This window comes from Falco rusticolus, chromosome 13 (genome assembly GCF_015220075.1).
Source record: "Falco rusticolus isolate bFalRus1 chromosome 13, bFalRus1.pri, whole genome shotgun sequence".
Lineage (NCBI taxonomy): Eukaryota > Metazoa > Chordata > Aves > Falconiformes > Falconidae > Falco > Falco rusticolus.
The window spans coordinates 5,761,242-5,783,122 of record NC_051199.1 but is presented as its reverse complement, the minus strand read 5'-3'; the positions used below and the strand labels follow the sequence as shown (position 1 = coordinate 5,783,122).

General features: G+C 39.2%; 1 protein-coding gene across 2 annotated transcripts in view; it reads left to right on the top strand.

Moving 5' to 3' along the window:
* The first annotated feature begins 7,200 nt into the window (after window positions 1–7,200).
* Window positions 7,201–21,881, top strand: part of ARHGEF4 (Rho guanine nucleotide exchange factor 4) — a 229,055-nt gene continuing 214,374 nt past the window's right edge. The window contains exon 1 of one of the 2 annotated variants that reach the window (XM_037406133.1): window positions 7,201–7,607. In XM_037406133.1, the coding sequence (XP_037262030.1) occupies window positions 7,392–7,607 (216 nt within the window). In that variant the 5' untranslated portion in view covers window positions 7,201–7,391. The remainder of the gene's footprint in view (window positions 7,608–21,881) is intronic. The other variant, XM_037406135.1, reaches the window with a different exon arrangement.

The following is a 21,881-nucleotide window of genomic DNA, read 5'->3' as shown; positions in this document are numbered from 1 at the left end:
AGGAGGCATCTGTGGGGGCATATGTTTTTCAGAGATCCGTGGGAATCTGCTAGTAAACTTAAGGGCCCTGGTCTGGTGTGCCTGGCCTGGGCCACAAGGCTGTGTGGTGTAGCTGGGGGTAGCACTGGTTGAGAGCTCCTGAGGTAAAATGGGGTGAGGCTCTCATGCAGTGCCTCAGCGATGTGTGAGGAAAACCTGCTTGCTTTCCCCCTCTCTCCTGGCGTATATAGTAAAGATTTGAAAACTACCTAAAACAGAGAACAAAACAGGTATTTACTGCCTCACCAAATCCCAGCGTACTTCCAATAAGCTAGGAGAAAGGATGAATGCTCGAGCAGGTGGCCAGAGGTCTCCCAAGGAAGAGTAATGCTCATGCAGGGTGTTTACATCCTGCCATGAACTAAAATAGTCTCTCTCATGCCAAACCACAAGCTGCTGGTTGAAACCTGAGCTGAACTTCCTTAATGACCAGAGGAGCTTGGTTAACTTCCAGCATGGCCAGCTTTAATTTTCACACCTCTCCAAACTTGCTGGGACAAGAACCAGATGTACGAGAATACAGTGAACTCCTATTCTTGGGACATTGCTGATCCAATCCCATGCAGCATGTATCAGAGCACACTATAAAAGGGTTTCTTTCTCTCAAAAGATTTCCTGTTTTGATGTGTTTTTGAGGCTCATGTGGTCTGTGTGGTTGACGTAAATGCTAAATTATTGGCCACATACATTCACCTAAACCAGAGCTCTGAATCCTTTCACGTATAGGTCTTCATGTGAGAAAGCCTCTTATTTTTTCACATGATTCAGTTTCCTCCCTTAACATGAGGCAAAATGCTACTTCAGCACACACAAAAGCCGCCTGCTACGCAGAACTTAGTGTGTAGGCATCTGTCCATGCTGGCTTTTCTCTCACTGATGTTGGTGACCCATCTGGATGCTTGGCTACCAGATTAATCCCAAAGCTCCTCAGTGTTTTTTGTGCATCCTAAACTGAAATCCATAGCCTTGCTGCTATTGGCACGCAAGCTAGTTAATTAGCAGTAGCTTGGGTGTGTTTATCTGTACAATAGTCACACCTTCAGTTCCAGTGCAGACATCTGTCTGCTGTGTATACCCCAGTGGAGGTTTTAATGAATGGCTGTCCAGAAATGACTAACTCATGCAAGAAATGGCTCTAATACTGCAGTGCATTTATGAGTAAGTATGAAGTGCTACAAAACTCTGAGCACTGTGCTGGGAAATAGCCCAGCCAGATGGAAACAGTCTATCAAATACTGCAAGAAAACCAGGTGCTTACAGTGCATACCTTGGTCACTGTGCAGATTAGGGAGGCTTTTCTTCTTAGATGCTGAATAAATCTCTAAGCGTTAATGTAGGATTGCCAGCAGGTTCAAAACAGTCAGAAGTATCACGTGGCCTGGTCTATTTTGGGGGATTGCTCAGAGAGTTGAAGAATTCTGCTCAGGGCCTTATAGCTCCTTTTAGGATTTCTGGTAGCCAAGATGCTATTTGTAGGTCTAGAAGCACCAGAGTTTCAAGTAAGACAAATGCAACAAAGCAAGATTGTGATCTTTTAGCAAAAGGCAGTGAGAAGGGCAGGGAAGGGAGCAGCTTTCCAGTAGGTTAGCTCCATCCTGTTTCCTTAAGGCATGTTAAGTTTCCTTAATGAAAGGGGAGAGGGGACTAGGGCAAGACCAGAGGACGACAGGTTGTGGAATCTCAAAAGAGTCATGAGATAGTACTCCCTAGCTGCATAAAAAATGGAAGGAGTGTAGAGAACCACTGCTGCTCACTCATAATAAAACTCCTATCTCCAAACAACTCTTATCTATCTTATTGCCTCCCTGTCCATAGTCAAGTAACTACGAGGAGCCAGGGCTCTCATTTTAAACAGATTTCTAAGCATCACAGTCCTGGAGGAAATCTTGGGAGTAAACATAAAATGATCTGAAATATAGATTCAAGAAACTCCTTCTGGCAGTGGGAGGGGAAGTGTTACTCTCACAATTCTGAAGCTTGACTTGTGGTCATTGGTACTTGGGGCTGGTCGCTGACTGTGAACAGGAAAGGGCAATACTCTGGTGGTTATTAAGGAAGTGAAGTCTCCATCAGGAAGATGCAGGTGCATGTTTTGTTTCAAGTCCTGGGCTGTCTCATCTTGGAAGGATTTATTCCAGTCTTTCACCAGTACCTATACCATAATAACGAAAGCAAAAGGTTATTCTGGTTTTAAAAACATGCAAACAGTTAGAAAAATCCCCATTATGCTAATGACAGAGTAACTTGCGTGAGAGGTGGTATGCTTTAGAGTCATTCTTTGCAAACATTCTAGGTGCCATTAATATTAGTACCAACTTAAAAGCTAAGTCTGATAAAGAGTAATTAGTCATGATAGGACTGAGGTGGGCTATACTCTGTAGAGGAATGAAGGCTGAAGGCAGTGGGTTGATTGGCATTGATAACATGCAGCTGTGGCCTTGCCTCAGCAGCAGTGGGTTGATTGACATGGATGATGTGCAGGTGTAGCTCGTTCTGCTAAGTGGTTAAATAGCCCTGAGGCTGGTGGGAGAGAGGTTTGGGTGGGGGAGGAGCAGTGTGGTCTGACCTCTGGAGGAAGGTGATACAGCACTGACAGTAGAATCTGACCAACGGTAAAGCCTTGTTGCAGCCTACTAGTTTGTTTGTGCTTAACAATACTCCATTAGAAGGTTTTATGTATATGATTCTAAACAGTTTATAGGAGTCTAAAATACTGTTTATTGCCATTTCAGTGCGCCTTTTGAATGAGCTTTAGTAGAGCCCCGACCATCATTTAGTCATCTAAAACCTGCTTGTATCAGCTACATACGTATGGTAAATAGTGTAAATATATAAAGTGGGTATATACATATAAAATCAAGTTGTATGTAACTGGATATTTACTATGAACCATTCTGAACTGGAGCTTTGATGATTATACACAACCACAAGTTATCTGTTTAAATTTAATTTTTTTATTTTTATTTTTTACTTTTTATTTTTATTTTTTAATTTTATTTTTATTATTAAATTTATATATAAAAATAATTATTAAAAAATAAATTAAATTAAAAATTAAATAGTTAAATAAAATAAATTTAAATACCCTGTGGGGTAACATCAGGGTTGAGCAGTCTTCTGGGTAAAGTCGAGGTTAACTACATTCCTAGGGCTCTAAGATTTAAGTGAAATTACTGGAGACCTTGAAGATGGAAAATGTAGCATCAGGGCTGGGTGTTCTTTTCCCTGCTTCATGAAGGTATCATTGTAGAATCTGGCAAACAAAGTATAGGATTTAAACAATTCACTCATTGTGTGATGTCAGTTTATGTCATCACCTAACTTAAGAAATCATCTCAGTACTGTTACCAATTTGTCCTTCATAACTGGAACATCTTCTCAACTGCATTATGTCATGTTACTTTATATCTACAAATTCTGTTTGTTACCTCACATTTCAATACATTACCTCTTAGCAGCTTGCCCTTCGAAAATCCTATTCTTCTGATATTTCTTGGCTTCCTCTGTAACAGTCTCTTGCTAATATAGAGTTGTGATGGTTTTAATGTCAAATATGTTTAATCTCTTAAACACCTCAGACTGTAGCTACTGAATGCTACAGTAATACCGAATGTGTTAACAGGTCAGGGATAGATAGCCCAAGGATGGTAGCAAAAACACAGGCTTGAAGATTATAAAAGTTATGTTCTGAGCCCAGTTTGCAGAAAGCTTTCTGAAAATATGCTTGAAAACATGTGAAAATGAGATGGAGGTGAGGATAATAGTTTTTATTTCTATGTGGTGGTTTGTTTTTTTTTTTCTTTTGGGGTTTATTTTTGGAGGGGTTGTTTGATCTAAACTCTTGGGATGGGGAAGCATAGTCCTGTCTAGAGCTCTTGTAAGCAACTGTTCTTCAGGCTGGGCAGAACTGAGTAGCGAACTGTGTATGACCCGCCAGGAGCTTACATGCATTCCCCTGAAGTGTAACATGCTTCTGCTATGAATAATTTTTAATTTAAAACAGCAAAACAAAAAACTTGGACCCATTCTTCTACATTATGCTTTGTGCTGAAGAAGCTATGGGGATTGCATGGTAATCATATCTGACAAGAAAAGCTGTTTCCAAATATGTATCAGGAGTCCAATACAAAAATTGGACTTGTGACTACAGGCTGTGGATGGGAAATTACCTATCACAGTGGGGTGCTAAAATCAGTTCTTCATAATTACATTGATTTCTCATAAAGTTTTAACAAAAAGTTACTATTTGGGTAATTTGTTTCATCTCAAGACTTTGAAGCCATTTCAGATACTGGACTTTATCAAGATAAAACAAAACCAGTATCTGGATACTTCATGCAGTCTGCTTTTTAATTCACTTTCTAAAAACCATTCTGATTTTGTTTCAAGTTGAAATTCTTGAAAAGGTGTTGTAGGTAAAAGAGCTAGTCTGCTCAGAGCTAGAAAATGGGGCTAGAGAAGTGATATTATCACTGTTTGGGGCAACAGGAAATTATTAGGAGTAAAGAGACTTTGTACTTTTTTAAAAGATGGTGAAAATTTGGAAGGAATTCAGCACATACGACTACTTAAAGGCTTTAGGTAGTTTTCATTCTAATGCTAATGCTCTAAGGTTGCTGTTTGAATTCCAAAACAGACAGTTCTACAACTCAGTCATAAAAGCTCTCTCCCTGGAAAAGTGAGGGAAGACATCTAACCAGATATGAGGGAATACAGAAACACCTTTACCTGCATGAAGGTTTTAAAGCTGAAGATTGTGTATGGTATGATAGCGCAGGGCTAGATTCTTTTGATGTAAATCCCAGTGCATCCTCTTAGCACTAATCTGGAGGAGTTTAAAACGACCTGCAGCAAAATGTACAAACTCCAGATCAGGGAACTTTAAGGCTTGGTCCAAATCTATATGACTTATTTTCCTAAAATTGCTGAGACTGGCTATCATGGCTTCTGACTATCTGAAGGGTATAAGTGGATCTTATTTTAACTATCACTTCATTTGCAGTACCCAGGACCAGGAAACAGCTTAGGCAAACCTGTCTTCATTGGTTCATATGTTGTTATTCACATGATAAATGGCAGGGATCAGAGAAGTCATATTAGGGTTAAAAATATCTCATGTAGAAATTCCTTAGTCGTCAAAGAATTGGGAGGCAATGGTAAGATGAAAATATGACTTTGTCAGTATGTGGAAACATTATGTTCTTCCAGGAGCAGACTAAGAGAAGGTATCTTGGTAACAATATATGCAGTTTTCAATCTGCATCTACTCTTGTAATTTTCTCAGCTGACAGTGTTCTACTAGTTTATAAGCTAGCTCAATCATTTGCTTCTTGATATGTCTTTGGTTTGACTTCTTCCCTGTCATTATCTATATCAAGTGTTCTTTAACTGTGTTTAAAATTTCCAGCAATGGTGATACAGGCTTTTGGCATGGCCACAATTATTTTCAGATAAAGATAGTAGGCCACACACCTCTAGGAAGAAGAGAGCAGGCAAGAGCTGTGAAACTTTCCTCTGCATGAACTTGTCTGCTTTCATACTCAGGCCTAAGGAGTGCTAGCTTGCCCCTGTGCAGAGAAGGCTACCACACAAAGGCTATGGCAGCTGCCTGCTGACATTTGAAGCTCCACAAGCAGTACTTTAATCAGCTGCAGGTGGGAAAAGGTAGGGATTGCTGCTGAGTGTTACTCAAAAGCTGTGCTATGTCAGAGTAAGAATGTGGGAATTTTAGGCACATGTTGTTGGCAGCAGAGGGATATGGCTAGGAGGAATGAACACTGGGATGCTGTCCAGCTCCTTTGCAAGTGCTAGAGCCAGCTTGCCCTCAACATCTGTACTGAGGATTGCCTGCAGGAATAGAAATGGTGTTCTGCATTATTACAGCAAGCTATCACAGGAAGGTTTGGCTCTGTAGTTCATTGTATTTTCTCTTTCTCAAATTTGTGTGAACATGAAAAGAGAGGGAAACAGTGGCAGCTGTATCCATCAGAGGAATCAGGTGAGCCAAACACCTTGCAAAATATATCAGACAAAAGAAATGTTAGGTTTTCTGCATTTCTTTTGCTGTTTCTTATGGACAGACTGTATACGGGTGTGTAGCAGCTTTGTTTTTACCTTTTGTATTCTGAAACACCCATTCTAACAATACAGTATGTAACTCACAGGTAGTCCTGTGAAAGTCATTGAGATTAGGTCAAGATGTTATTAATATGATTGAAGATCATAAAATCAGATGTTAAGTATTTAGTGAATAACTGCCATGTCTGATGCTTAAGGGTGGTCCGAGACGATGAAATCTTTGTGTTAGATCCCCCGTATGTTAAAAATGGCGATGTTTCAAGATACCGGCCCTCTTGATTAGTTTTTCAGCAAACCACAGTTATCTCTTCCTAGACTTGAATATCCCCCTGTAGTAAGGGAAATAGTTTGAAGCAAGCATAACTTTCTGCATGAAGTTACCAGTACAGTTAATCCTATTAATTAAAATGATGTATTTCAGTTGTTGATGCTGTTGAATTTTCATAATTGATACAATTAAACCTAACCCTTTAGATCTTTTCTAACTGTCACTAAGAGTAGGCTAAAAGTCTTTAAAATTGTTCTTAACATACAAATTTGAGCTGTCACAAGGGACAGATGAGTTGCTTAATGTTTAGCTAAAAAATTAGTTAATCTCTTGCATATTTTCTTCATATTTTGGCCTATGGAAAGGCTGTTTGTTATTTCAGAATATCTTGGCTGTAGTCCATCTGCAAGACCTCATTTATTCTTTTGAAATCTGTAGCCTTCACAAGCTTGGCATCTGCGATATCACAGACAATGAATTATTGTGGCTAGAAGTCTCTGGAATTATAAAAACCCTCCTCCGTAAGAACATAATTTTTTTTTACAGAATTGGGATTTGTTCTGAGGAAGCACAGTTGGCAAAAAAAATTAAATATTTCAGAGATAACAGATTTTTCATCTTTTTTTCACCCTCGGAATGAACAAGGGAGTACTGATGCTGAAGAGTTGCTCTTTAAGTAAATGGAATCTTTCTCTTCTCTCTTGGCAACGGCAGGAGTATTCTTGTGCTGTATGACAAGGCTAGCTGGTGCTATATTTATCTTGTAGCTGTACACACATTTGCAAGAGGTCGCTCAATAAGAGAAAGGCAAAGAGCCAATGCAGTTTAAAGAAAGTTTGTTCTACCATAGTTTTAATATTTTGGGTTGGCTTAAAGACAGGGCCGCATACTTCTGGAGGACTGGGGAATAGCATTACTGATACGAAATAAAAACTTTCCTGAGTTGTCTCTGGAAAGATTAGGGTTTTGTGGAGAAGCAGGGGGGGTGAGGGTGTAAGTTTTCAAAATGGAGTTCAATAGATGTTTGGGTGCATCAGCAGAAGAGGAAAAAGGAAGACAAGAGGGTGGGGAAGATGATATTAATAATGCTGGCAGTAGTGTGGTCCATGAACAGCCGGATTTGGCACAAATGTACCTTACTTGTTTGTCTGAAAGATATATGAAAGCAAAATTCACTCTGACAGCGTACCTGACATACTGGCTGTTGCTGAAACTCTGCAAGGTAAGAAATTTTAGTACAAATATGTGAGATTTTTAACTTATGTGCTTAAAAGGCAAATTGATTAAAGTCTTTGCTGAAGCATTTGATAATTCATTAATATATACAATTAATTACCTTCATGGTTTATTACTAGAAGGAGCATTATAAATATTGACACTGTACTCAGAAACAGGTGATCCAACTTGTAGAGGCTACTAATTCAGTACTTTACAAAGCAATGCACTAATAATTGCCATACAGTTTATTTCTATATACTGTTTACATAGTGGCATGGGATTTGAAATTATTTTAGGTTAATTTCTAGGTGAAATTTATTGTACTGCTTTTCATTGGTTTACATTCATCTTGTGTGTTGGATAAGCAACAGAATGTATTTTAGTCCTGAAAACATGCACATTATAAAAGTAAGGAATTGGGAACATTTTTGCCAAATGTAATGGGGAATCAGTTTTAGCCTGTGGTGGGACCTACTTTAAATGTGATCTGGGCACACCTAATTAAAATATTTTTACTTGATGTGTTACTGGATAGGGAAGAAACAAGGCTTTGGACCATGTATAAATGCTATATGTAGCTTATTCCATTTCACCTTGCAGAAAGCTGCTTTAATATTCAGATCCAAGCAAGGAAACATTCAGTCCTACAGAAGTGATAGGTTTAAGGTTTTTGATTTGAGCCGAGAACACTGAGACATCTGAGCTTATAAGACTGATGTTTTTATGATAACAATGCTATATTAGTAAATGTAGAATGTGTAATATGTCTTCCTTTGTATTACTGCATTCAAGCTTTACACTCGTAGGCATTTAGTTGATGGGCAGATCACCAGATAGATCAAAAAAAATGTCAAAGCAACGTTTTCTGGCTGTTTCTACTTCTGAAGTTTAAGACAGATAGGAAATACATGATGGTGAAGGAGTGGAGACCACCGGTGTTGGGCCAGGTGGTGTCTCAGCAGCAACAAGCCCTCTCCTACAGGTACCTCTACATGTGTGGCAGTTTTGTGGCAGCACCTACATAGTTTTTTTGCTAGCATAGCTATGCAAAACTGTAACATAAAAATGTAAACTGAACAGTACTAACAATTTCATCTGTTAGATTGCTGGATAGCTTTGTTTCCATATATATTCCATATTTATAGTGCCTTTGGTTTTGTGGAAGTAGAGTTTATCAGGTGCTGCTGATTCCTTGCGTTAGGGGGCAGACACAGACACTTTCTTTCATATTACTTTTCCCTGTAATTTTTCTGCTTACTTGCTGCAGGGATCTTTTGTGAGGTTGACTGAAAGGGGTAGAAATCCATACAGCTACATGGGGGAAGTAAATAGCCTTAGGGCAGGTGTCAGAGCCATCATGTGAGGCAGAGTGCTGGGGCAACACACTTCCTGCTGGTTTTGCAGAGTGCTGATCCAGGGTGGGGAAGGTTTCACCTTGTCTGGTTCCTAATCGGTTCAGTTGGTTTTATTGTGGTTTGACCTCTTTGCAGCCATTGAAGCTGTAGGTTTTAAGAGCCATACTTGTGTTACAGAATGATCCAGAGCTACTGCTTTGGTAGTAGTTGGTCTGGGTGTGTGCAGCAACTTCAATACCTTGGACTCACTACTAATGCATAGAAATTTTGTGCATTAATCATGATGTGTGCAGGAAACATTGAGTGGCATGCACACAATGGTCTTGTGTGCGCCTTACCCTTTACCATAAATGGTTGTTTTTAAACCTGACAAGTAGCAAACAAAATCTTTGGTGTTGGACTCTTACAAAGAAGCTATGGCTTGATGCAAAGAAAAACATGAAATGTCCCTACCAGGCAGGTATGCAGGAACTTCAGCGCAACATATGGAACAGAGGAGACCTAATGCCCACTTGGCTCCTTCTCCAAGTAAGCCCATACTTCTGTGGGCTCCATGTGGACTAATCTGTGAATTGCACAGTATCATTGAATACTTTGTTTATGTGCTTATGTCTGGAGTATGCTAGGGTTGCCCCATTTCTGTGTGGATATTATTCCTTAAATGGCAGGAAGAGTTATTACAATACATAAGCTAGGAGAGGTGCTTCTGTCTGATTGCATCTGCTTGCATATAGCATTACGTTTGCACAGTGCATATAAGTCCTTCAAGCTGGGAAGGAACAATTCATACTATATGAAAGTAGAGTGAAGAGAGGTAATGCAGTTTCTGTTAATATCACAAATTTCTTCAGAAAGCTTTCTGAGAACCTTACAATGCCCTAGCTAAGCTGAGAGGATAACTAAACCTCTAATTTATTAATGCTTCTTTCTTGCTGAGCTTTCTTAAAGACTGTTCAGATTTGAGACCCCCTTTTCTTATTTCCTGACACTCTTCCATGACTTAAGTCTCTTCCAAGACCTAATCCATTCAAAAAGTGCTATTTTTTTTTCTCCTTCCCCCTCACAAGAACAAAAGCAGCACAGTGTTGCTTTTTCTTAGGTTCTGCAGCTTGGCAGAACCTAGCAAGTCTGGCCTAGTGGGAGGGGAGGCCAGCAGCATTGAAATGGTGCTGCTGTGGTACAGAGGCACCCTTTGTAACAGCCAATGTACACCTCCTTTACATCAAAATTATTCCAGCTCTTGGCTACAGATAGTTCTTCAGGTGCTTATGACTTGGAAAATATCTGGGGCTCCCTATAACTCCTTACCAGCGCTACCCTGAAAGGGGAAATAGTTATGTAAGTAGGTGGCGTGGAGAGAGCCGTGTAGCCTGCTGGTCTTCTGTGGACTACCATCTGGGAAACCTCGCTGATGTGTCCCCAAGGTAGGCTTTAGATTTTAGGGGTCACCACAACTTGTGGGGATGAGACAAAAGACTGTGAATCTTTGTAAAAGTGCCACATGCCATAGAAGCTATCCTTTCAGCCAGTTCTGCTTTTCAAGTCCCATTGAACATCACACAGTTGCAAGGAAAGGGTGGTTGGGCACTCATTTATAGATGCCTGTGAACAAGTTAAGCTTCTTGCTTCTGTGCAAAGATGCATTTGGCTAAACAGCTTGTCTGTAGATGGAGCTTTTCTATTATATATTATATATTATCTTTATATATTATCCATATATTATCGAAGTTAGTTGTCTTCTGAAATGGAGAGTTTCTCTTGGGCTAACGTGTTTGGCACCCAGTAGCCCTTACTCATAATGAAGCTCCTTGGATCTGTAAGGTTGTTTTCTAAATCTTATAAGGGCAGGTATCCTGCCAGATCTCAGACTTGAGCAGTGCTTCCCTGACATTCTAATGTGTGTTACTATTGCACGCAAGTGGACGTCAATTATTTTGTAACTGAGCTTCATATCAAACTGCATGAGAGCACACACAGATTGGTGTCTGATTTCTCACTTGCTAAACACGGTCTTTCCTCATTCTGCTTGTGTTAGTTCTTCCCATCGTAAATAATCTCTTCATTTTTCAGTTCATGGCTGCTTACCTGTGTCATGTCCAAAGATATTTGCTCACAAAGAAGCGAACAGCTTTATAAACTTTAGAAAAGTTTTAGAAACAAAAGGTTAAATTAGTGCAGTCTCCTATGGGCGATCCCTTCTTAATGTGTAAGAATGATTGATTTAAATAAGCTGATTCCTTTCTAGCTTAAGTAAAAGTTAAAACTGAGAGTTCTGAAACACCTTGAAACAAAAGGTACCCACAGAGGGAGATGGCCATCAAGTTCCATACTGATGTCACACTAACTTTTCAAATAAGACGATAATTAATACATTAAACTTGTGAGAAAGAGAACAGACAACAAAAAGACCCCCCTCAAAATAAAAGCAGGCTTTAATTCAGATTTCACATAAGTTTAATTGAATTGATCCTCTCTTTCATTAATTTACAATACTTCAGTAATACCCAGTACCTCTGACTATCAAGAACAGTTGGTTAATGCATGTGATTTCCCTGTTATGCACTATATTTTAAGTGTTTTCTGTCAGCTCACCTGGTATTCTTTTAACAATCTAAATCCATACATAAGGCAAAATAACGGTGAGGTGGATCTGTTACCTAATTTCTTGTCTGCGTGCATACTTTTTGAGTACTGGATTCTATGGAGCTTCTGCTGTTGCTGTGTCATGACTTGAACACGACAAACTTGTACATGCTACATAAACCTACCCCAATGGATCCCAAATGAAAGATGAAAGTATTTAAATCACTATCCTATGGTTTAGGGCATAGGAGCTTAATTCTCAGCTATGCAATTGATTTATTACTCTGTATTGATAATCTTACTGTCCTTGGCTCAGCTTATTGCCTGTAAAGGGGATAAAAAATTTGTTGCATTTTTAAAAAATCTCTTTATATTTACTTCTGAATATAAATATTGTGGGGCTAGATTATCTTTCTATATGTATGTGGCAGTGTAAGGGCAGTCTGAACAGTATGGGATGAATCCCTTTCAAGGGGAAAGAGGAGCCTGGTTCTATACTGTGAATGAATTTTCTAGGCATTAGTCTGTGATCACAAGGAAGTGTAGAGGTACTGCCTGCCTTCTTTTGCCATCCATTTGAGGAAAAAAAGGGTGCAGAGAGGCCATTTTTAGCCTTTTCTTATCTGATGTTTTCAAAAAGATCTTCATTGAAAGTGTGGTGCCTTTTGGAGATGTCACTTATGTATTCCACATCTTTATTTCTCATTCCTGGGATCTACAGACAACAGGTTGGAAGATCTAAGATGTAAGTGACTTGTTCAGGAGAAGGATCTCTCTTTTGGATTCCAAATGACAACCCCAAGAAACTGTCTAGTGAAGGGAGAAAGGGGTTTCAGATACATCTTGCCATCACAATTTTATAGTGGTTAGATACAATTGTTGCCTGCCAAGTGTGCTGTTACTGTGTTTTTAACACTCTCCATGTATTCTACTGAGAATACCTAACTATCAGAAGTTTGAAGCACCAGAAAGTTGGGTCTGAAAAAACTAATTTGAGGTTCCTATCTCCTTTTTTAGTTTGCTCCCAACATAACACTATGCTCATAGAAAGATTTTGGCAGAGGAGGGAGCTGAACCTTGAGATACAGTGTGAGACAGGGGCTTAACCAGTGGACCATCCCCCCTGTCCTGTCTTGGTAGGTGGCAGTTGGAGCAAAAAAAGAAAATACTGCAATGGGAACTGGCTGGCTCCTTTCAGTTATTTTCCAGCTACCTTAACATAAATATTTGTTGGAAATGGAAAGATATTTTTTTTAGTTATTTGATATGCTTATATGATCTTGCTGTGTCTGTAACTCCTCCCTAATAACTTTTGAACATTCCAGCCAATCTCAGCAAAATTTGAGTGAGGTAGACATTACAGAGTTCACATCAGGGAGACAGAAGTAGGTAGTCAGGGAGTGGAAACGGAGACTTGGCTAATACCCCTCCTGAGGAAAGACTCCTGCGTATATTTATCCCTTATTAAACATCAGAAACGGTGTAAAATGTTTCCCTTTCCACACTGGAGAACTGCGTATCTGTAGGAAACAGGACTACATTGGTTCAGCTGCTTGCAGAAATACATGTTTTCTCAATAAAGTGTTGTTTGTTTGGCTGTTAATGGAACTCCACTGAAGCTTACTGTCCTCAGAGTAAAAGCCAAGATTTTTCAAGAAGTGCAACTTGAGACAACTAAAGAGGGATGTTTTTCAGGAAGCCGTAAACATTCCCTCCCCCCTCCCCTTGGAACACTGACTTTTTAAGCTGTCTCAGATGTGTCAGCCAGATCTCAATCTCCATTCACTTATTTGGTCAAAATGGTCAATTTTTTTTTTTTTGAGTCAAGTTGCTAGGGTGAACAATCTGATTAGGTACACTGTTAATTTCTAAAACGTCATAAGCTGTTATATAGGGCTTATTTTGTTCAGGGAAAATATTTCTGAATCAGTTTTCCTTTAATTTATGCCCAATTTTTCTGGATTTATTTGGGCCAGAAATATTAAAGCAACCTGTTTTATACTGGAGTAGTACTTACAGTGCTGGGTAGGCCCAAGTGTTGTAGAGAGACAGAGCAATGGAAATAGAAAAGAGTGGAGGGGAAAACTGGAATGTATCAAACCTGACAGTAAGCTTGGTTCAGATTGGTTTCGCATTCTGGGCAGAGATGCAGTTCTTTATGGGCAGTGTAAATCATTTGGCCTGTGCTGGGGAGTTAGGCTTCTGCCTTTCCCCACTCCAAAAGGCCAAGAATTGAAATTTTCCTAGTATCTTTGGTATTTATCAAGCCATCTCCTGGATCTAGCTCTGAGCTACAACCAGTGTGTTCAGAGAGTGCAGGCTGTGAAAGACTGATGTACAGAACAGTTCTGAAACATGGGGAATGATTGCTGGAAAAGCCAGGCACATCCCTTTTTTTTTACAACCTCATTCTCTTAAAATTACCACACCTTCTTTTGTGTGGGAGAACATATGTTTGTATTCAGTAGCTACTTTTCTGTGAAACTGTCTTTCTCAGCTATCAAAGTTCCCAGAAAACACTATCAATCAAAGATGTATTCTTTATGTTGTTAATTTGAGGGCAGTTCTTGCAATGAGCCTGCAGAGTTCGGCACCACTGGAGCTCATGAATCAGGGCAGAACTTTCTTGCTAAATCGTGACTTTACGATTAGGTTAAAAAAAATTGACTGAAATCCTGCATGACTAGTAGAGTATATGGGGTGGATTAAGAACCTGTAAATAGATGACTGAGAATAAATTACTACTTCTTGGGCATGCTGGAATACTTGATGCTTTTCCTAGAAAGTTTCTTATTATTATAGACATCTAGAGAAGGTGCTGTATTTTTTTTTGTCCTGGTGTTTTCTGTTGGAGGAAAAGAGCAGAGTTGGTGCTGGACAGAAACAAAATCTCTCACCTGATGCTTCGAGTATGGCACTCCAAGTGTGATTATTTACAAAACTGGATGAAAATTGGCAAGTATTGAGGAATTTGTGGTGTTACAGCTGCATCATTAAAGCAAGCCTTGAATAAGATGTTGCCAGATAGCACAATATCTAAATAACCACAAAAGTGCTTGGGCAGGGCTATTTTAAAAGTTAGGTAGATCACTCTGCCATTCAGGAACAAGAAGTGAAACAAAATTTGAGCTTCCAAATATCAACAAATGCATTTTTTCCACACACTTGACTAACTTATTTGGAAGCTTGCATTTGCACTGAGGAAGAGTGTGTCTTGGTGTGAAAAAGCCATTTTTTGTAGGGCTATCAACCTTCAATTATACTGCCCCAATTCCTGTAAAAAAAAATGTAGAATAATATGAATAATTAAAAAAAGCAAGCTATCACTTTACATTGAGTTTTAACATATATATTGCATTTTTTCCTTAGTCAAAAGCCGGTTTTGTTCTTTAACTCTCAGCTTTGCTTTTGGATGTAATAAGTGGATTAATCTGTAGATTAGAGAAAATAGCCTAATTTTGATTAGGGTCATTATAAGTGGACTGTCATTTTGATTCTAGCAAAAGAAAATGGTAGGATAAACCTTGGTAGCTCACCTTTTGTGTCCTTATCCAATAGATGAGACTGTAGTGTTGGGGTTTAGAGAACTTCCAGGTAATAAAGGAATCAAGGCAGAATTATTTACCATAGTTCAGATGCAAGCACTGAGCACAGACACAAGTTCACAGGCAGATTTTCAAGAAATGTCTGTCCGTGTTTACCACTCCAAATTTTCCTATCCACACTCTGCCAGCAGATACTGCTTATGCTGCAGGGGCAGCACAACAGGATATGAATCTGCCACCCTGAACATTGTTCTTAATGTCCAGATGTGTTAATGTAAACTGAAGTCTGCATTGCTGTTGTCTTCAGCCATTCCAGTTGACTCTCTGTTAATATGTGAGACCCACTAAGTCAGAGGTCAGCATTACATCCACTTACATTGTACAGGTGATATTAATCTATCCCTTGGACATCATCTGGAAAACTGGGCTAGTAAATTGTGTTACAATGTTAGTTACTAAAATCTTACATAATGATTAGTGGTGCACTATGGTGACGTTGTGTGATGCACAAAACTAACAGCATAAATGGTACAGCTTTATTTATAGCTCCTTCTTTATTTTCACCATTTGCTGATAATTATATTTGATGTTATACCCCAGAAAGCAATATAAATGCCCTATATTAATTAAATGAGACGGAATGTAATAGTCTTTGTTATGCTTTTTGTCTCTGTGTTCCTGCAGAACTAAACTGAAAAGAAAGGGGGGAAAACCTCCTAGTATTTGGAAACATTTTAAAAATATTTCTCTGCTGCCAAAACAGACAGATAGCTTTTGTGCTCAGACAAATTACGGGGTGGGGCAAGCAGAAGGGATTAATGCTGTCTCCAAATGAATAAGTGGGGTTTTTTGATGATATTTGCTATAATCCTATTGGCAAAATGGACAATCCTAGTACAGTTTGGTAGCCAGTCTCTCCCTGTTGAAAAAGAGACCAGGCCCTTAAGGTGTGGTGAGAAGCACGTGGGTGGTAAACTAGAATGTGGAAGAAATATTATTGTCAGTGCTCAGGAGAAAATAGCTTTTACAGTGTTGGCAATTAAAGTTCTCAAATTGGAATTTTTTCCCTTAAAGTCCCAGCTCCTGGAGGCAAGTGACTGCATAAATGTCTGATTTAAAAAAGCTTTTCAGATGCTATAACTGCACAGGAAAACCGAAATATCAGTTTGCAATGGAAAGTTCTCAAACAATAAATCTTTCATCCTTGGAATTGTCCATCATCTTGCAAGTGTTTTAGAGCTTGGATCAACTTGTTAAAGATGCTGATTATAATGGCTTGTGGGACTGACTTTGTTCTTTGCTTATGCCAAATAAAAATTCTAAACAGCATGAGTATAGCAGTGCTCATCTGGGAAGTGCAGGCTTTTATTTCACATCCCATATAAATAACTAGCCAGGATGCCCAGCAAAGAGAGTGTGGGGGGACAGGCATCAGCAAAATGCATTGGAAGCAGACGAAAGCCTCAAAAAAAAAAAAAAAAAAAAAAAAATTGCATTTATGCTGGTGGAGGCAAGCAAAGACTCCCAGAACAAATCTGCACACAAGACATCCTGGGAACTTCAATGGTCATAAATGGTGGAATGTTTCACATTGTTGAGAAAACCTAGGTTTGCTGCTCTGCTGTGGAGAGGACAGCTGCCTCTTGAATTGCCACTGTTTCTTGCAGCATATCATTGCAATTTAGAAAGCTAAGAGCTTGAGTAGCTTTTTGTTAGAGCGGTGAGGATGGCAACACATGGTAGCAATAATTAAAAAAAAAAGTGATCTGTGTGATCTCATGGTATTTCCAGTCTTACTGAAACTAGGACTCTGCATACATCTTTGTTTTCATGGACATGTGCTCTTTTTCATCCTGTTTACTTCCAAATATCTGTTAGCCCTAAGAGAATGACACCTCTGACTTCACTGTCTTTTGTTCAGAAAACTTGTGCAAGAGTGATGGGGTTTTGTGTTGGGGGCCAATAACAAGGATCCCCAGGGGAACAGCAGCCTGGCTGGAAACAATGTTTGTACAAACCCTGACTTCCAGAAATCTGTGCTGCGGGTCAATGTATGTCCCAACAACACTATCTTACTGTGTCTGCTAAACCAGCTTCACGCTTCTAACATAGTAGATCTCATCCTTTCCAGACTGAGAAATGTGTGCAACCCTGTGTGAAGACACTGAATATCTGTGTTCACTCCTGTTTCTGCTTGAACCTCCCAATATGGCCTTGGATAAACTGCCTCATCTCTGCATCAGTTCTTCATCTTATGGGAATACTTGCTTATTTCCACCAGGAAGTACACAGATATTTGGAAGAATGAGCCTATATGCCTCGTATAGCAAGTCTCCAATTTGGGAAGTGACCTGTAGCTATCACTACATTACAGACAAATATGTGCAAGAGGAGAAGGCCTGCTTGTTAGCAGGAAAGAACTGAAATGTGACATCTGCAATTTGTAAGTTAAAAGCATCTAAAATGAATGAAACATTTGAGTTTTCAGATTGATTTTTAGAGATGTGTGATAAAAAAAAAATGGTAGGACATTGTGGAGAAGCTTTTGCAACTGTTTTTGGCTTTTAAGTGGTTTTTTTTTTTGGTGGTACTCATGCTTTGAGCAGTTCCAACCCCTAACTGCTTGTTTATTAATCCATTTCTTCCCCCCAGGCACGCACTTCTAGCAACACAACTTTTAGTGGGAAGCACAATGAAACAAGTCAAGGAGTGGACATGTCTGAAAACCTAATCTCTTCCACTTGCCCCAGTTAATTTTCACTTCCATGGAAGTGCCATATTTCAGAGCACAGTCACATGCTTGCACAGAAACAGGCATGAATGTTGGTCAGCTGGAATTTCCTTAAACTGTTATTGCCACAAGAGCATGGGACTGTACCACATTCTCATTAGCTGTCAGAAAGTCTTCCTGAGGAAACCAAACCTACCTAGATGAGGTCAGGACCTGTGTTGTAATATATATACCAAAAATGGTAATTCTATGTTAAAAAAATAGGAAGTTACATAAAGAAAGAGGCTTCCAATTAGAACAAGTTAAAAATTAGTATGGAGAAGAGTGGATAGTGTTGAAGGATGTTCTAGAACAAGTTTCAGGAAGTGTCATTGTTCAAGGATAAACTGATTTTGCTTTAAATTAAACCCTATTTATTGAAACAGAACTTCAGAAATTATGTATAGTAACAGATGGTTCACTCTCCCTTCTTGTCATCTTTACAAAAGTGCTTTGCAGTTTACCTTAAAGCTCCCCAGGCCTGCAAGTGTTGGTTTTAAGATGGAGGGTTTGAGTGTGTTAAAAATAAATGCTAAAACTGAGGGGAAGTACCCCACTGACAAGAATGTGCACTCATCCTGAGAAGCAGTGGGGCACTTGCTGTTGGAAAGATTCAAAGCTGCCATAACTTATGGTAAATAACAAAGGGCTTTGTATATAGCAGACTAATAAATCATGTTATGGAATCTGTGAGTTTAAACCTGGAATTACTTCCACTGTCAGGACGATGACTTGCCTTAAAAATATAAAACAACTTTTCATTTGGCCTTGAAAAATCTTTAAGAATGTGGTGTTATTATTACTTAAGGTAAGCTTTTTGGGCTGGAGGGATTTTACTCTTGTGAGTGAAAGAATTATGCATAACCTACAGTGTTTCTGTACCTGGGGATCTTCTTCCTCATCTTAAAGATCATGGTTTCCGTGAAGCTGATGAGGTGGGAGAAGTCCTTAGATATATAGAAAAGGAAATCTGGGAAAGTGTGTATGAGGAATGGGGTTTGGGATCACTGTGTAGAATAGAAGACCGATTATTGTTTTGTAAGACGGCAGTATTGGAGAAGGGCAAAATGTTTTAAGGCAGAACCTTCAACTTGAAAGTTTTATTTTACTTTTTCATTTCCAATGCAAAGTTCAGGACAAGTTCACTGAAGTTTGTGAACCCTTCAGCAACAGTTTGGCGAAGTTTCAAGCAAGCCTGAAATGGTATATGGTTTGGATGTAAATCAGGATGGGTTTGATCCCAAGCCACCTGAAGCACAGCACTTTTGGCTGCATGCAACTTTGTATTTCAGCCTTCATTGCGGCCCAGGCCTAGATTTGCCCAGCGTGAAGCTTTTGCTTGAAGTGCTGTGAATGGAGCCTGCTGTACTTTTAACTGATGTAGCACTTGCAGAGTACATCTAGTCATGGCATCCTGGTAGTGGACAGAAATGGTGAGCATTGTATACTTGTCATGGATGGCTTACTTAGGTTCTGGTTCAGCCAGATGGTCATTATAGACAAATCCATACATCTAAACCTCAAAGTTGATGAGGCAACATGTGGGTCTCATGCAGTTTTCCTCAGGTAGTTTTGTTCAGAACTCACTTCTGGGGCTACACTAAGGCTCTGGAGAAAGCTGCAATAATTCCAAAGGGTACACATTGGCACTCTTCCTAAGCATTACTTCTTGTTTAATTAGTCCAAAGGAATTTTTAAAAGATTAACCCTTAAATACCTTTTGACCTGTAGAAGTAGATTCCTTCACATAAGTCTGAAAGGTTTCTCAGTTCTGTTCTGTGTAGTGCAAGGAGTGGGGAAGATTTCTTGCAGAAGCCAAATGTTGGTTCCTGCAGCTGTATGGATTTCTTTGTGCCAGTAGTCACAATATGGCCACCTGCCCTGATTGCAGGGTCAAGCCTTAGATAACACAAAATAAGCAAAGGATGGTCCTTTCTTTGCTAAAGATTTTGACATCTGTGGAGTTGAATAACTAGGTAAGATGTTATTAATAATTATTGATAGAATAATTTATTGTTATAAATGCTGGGAGGGCCTTTAAAAAAGCTGTTATGGACTGACTATATTTTGCTGCAAAGTGGTAGTATATTATTATTTTACTACATTGGGTATCCTTTCCTCTTTGTTACACTGAATTGCACAACTTTGAAACTTCAGCGGAGCAAGTCTCCAGCCTTTCTGAATTTGCATGAAACGATTATGCTTGGCTGGGAGTTTTCTGACATGGTAATGTCTGTTCATGCCCTTTTCTGGCTTTCTTTCCTGTCTGTGAAAGGAAAACTCATGAATAAGATGACTGGGAAATAAATGCAAGCACCTTTTAAATAATAACATCAGAAGTAGGTCTACAGCTCTTATGGCAGGGTTTTAAAGGGTTGCCATGTAATCGCTTCCTTCAGAGCCAGTTCCTGTTAACAGATACTGGGAAGTGCTTTGTAAGATGCTAAACCCTGGGGCTCAGGTGAGGCAGACTTTTTGGCTCTGTTTTTTTAGTGAGAAATGGGTAGATTACTTTGACATAGTCATCACTGGCTGCTCCTCAATACCTTGTGTCCATTGTCACTTGAGCAGTGATTAAGGCAAAATCTACGTCCAGTCCTTTCTAGCAGAAGGAGCTACTGTTTAGCTGTAACTTCTCATCTGTAAATACTCTTGCAGTAACACAAGACTGACAGTTTTTACCTTTATGTAACAAGTGTTCAGAAAAGAACTGCCTGAGCCTTTCATTTTATGGTCTCTAGCAGAGAAGTCATCAACAATAGGAAAAAACTTGGGATATGGAGTTAATTTTTTAAAAAAGTGGGATTGCACAGTTTAGAAATCTTTCAGTTTTCTGTTAAACTACTCAAATGCTGCCTTGATATATGCACTTTGAAACTTTTGTTCCATAGTCCACCATGAAATCTAGCATTTAAAACAATTTGACATCGTTGAGTGACATTTTCACTATATTTTGATATAGGTCACATTCTATTCTCCCTTTTTCCTTCCAAAGAATTACTTCTATTAAAACCCAACCAAACCTAAGTCTGTGATTTTGCAGCAGAATACGCTATATGTGCACACAGGTAACACAAGGTAGAATTTGCCACAAAACCCTTGTTTCTCCACCAACCCCTGTGTTCACCCTTGCTTGCTACCTCTGTCCGTGCTTCTATTCCCAGACCAGTCTCAAGCTTCCAGCCCTTGAATGCCTGCTTCCCCTGCCCATTTGGCTTTTGGTTATCTAAGGATTTTTTTGCCCCCCAAGTTCTTTTAAAACACAAATACTTCTAGAGAGAATGTGAATCATACATCTTCTGGTGGCAGATTCTGGTTCTCTGAAAGCAAAGCTCTCAGCAGAAGTGTTATATATTCCTGCTGGACTTTATTACATCCAAGACTATGTTAGTGGGAGCAGTAAATGCTTGCAAGATAAACAGAATTGCTTCTCAGAGACAAAATTACTTGCACCATATATTGTCAATCACTTTAAGCTAATCTGCTAAGCATTAAAGAATTTAGGACTTGCTTATGATTTGACACTAGAATTTTCTAATGCTCCCAAGCATAAATGGAGTTACACCTGACATACCACTCTGAAGTCAGAGCACAGTTTGGCCATTTGTATAAACTTAGCCTCAGAGCGCTTCCAAACTGAACTTTTTGTTTTACAAAAAATCTTCTGACTCCCCATCCAGGCTGAGATTTTCATGTGAGACTAGTGGATAAACCTGATTACTGTATTAGAGGGCTTGTAATCTTAAAGTGAAAGAGTAAGTGAAAGTATTAAAGCATACAAACTAACTGGGATACTGCTAGGCAGGAGTATTACTAGTGTCTTTTTTCTGCAGTGTGTGTATATAAAGCCTCCTCTCCTCCCTCTCATGCAGAACTCCTGTCTAAGTAACTGTTAGGTTTTTCTTTTCTGTTTTAACTGTTAGCTTTCCCCTCTCTTCATTTAACCCACCCTTTCAGAAAGTCCTGAATACATAAAAAGCTTTTGCAGTGTGCCCTGGAGCATGTATACTGATGAAGCACATACA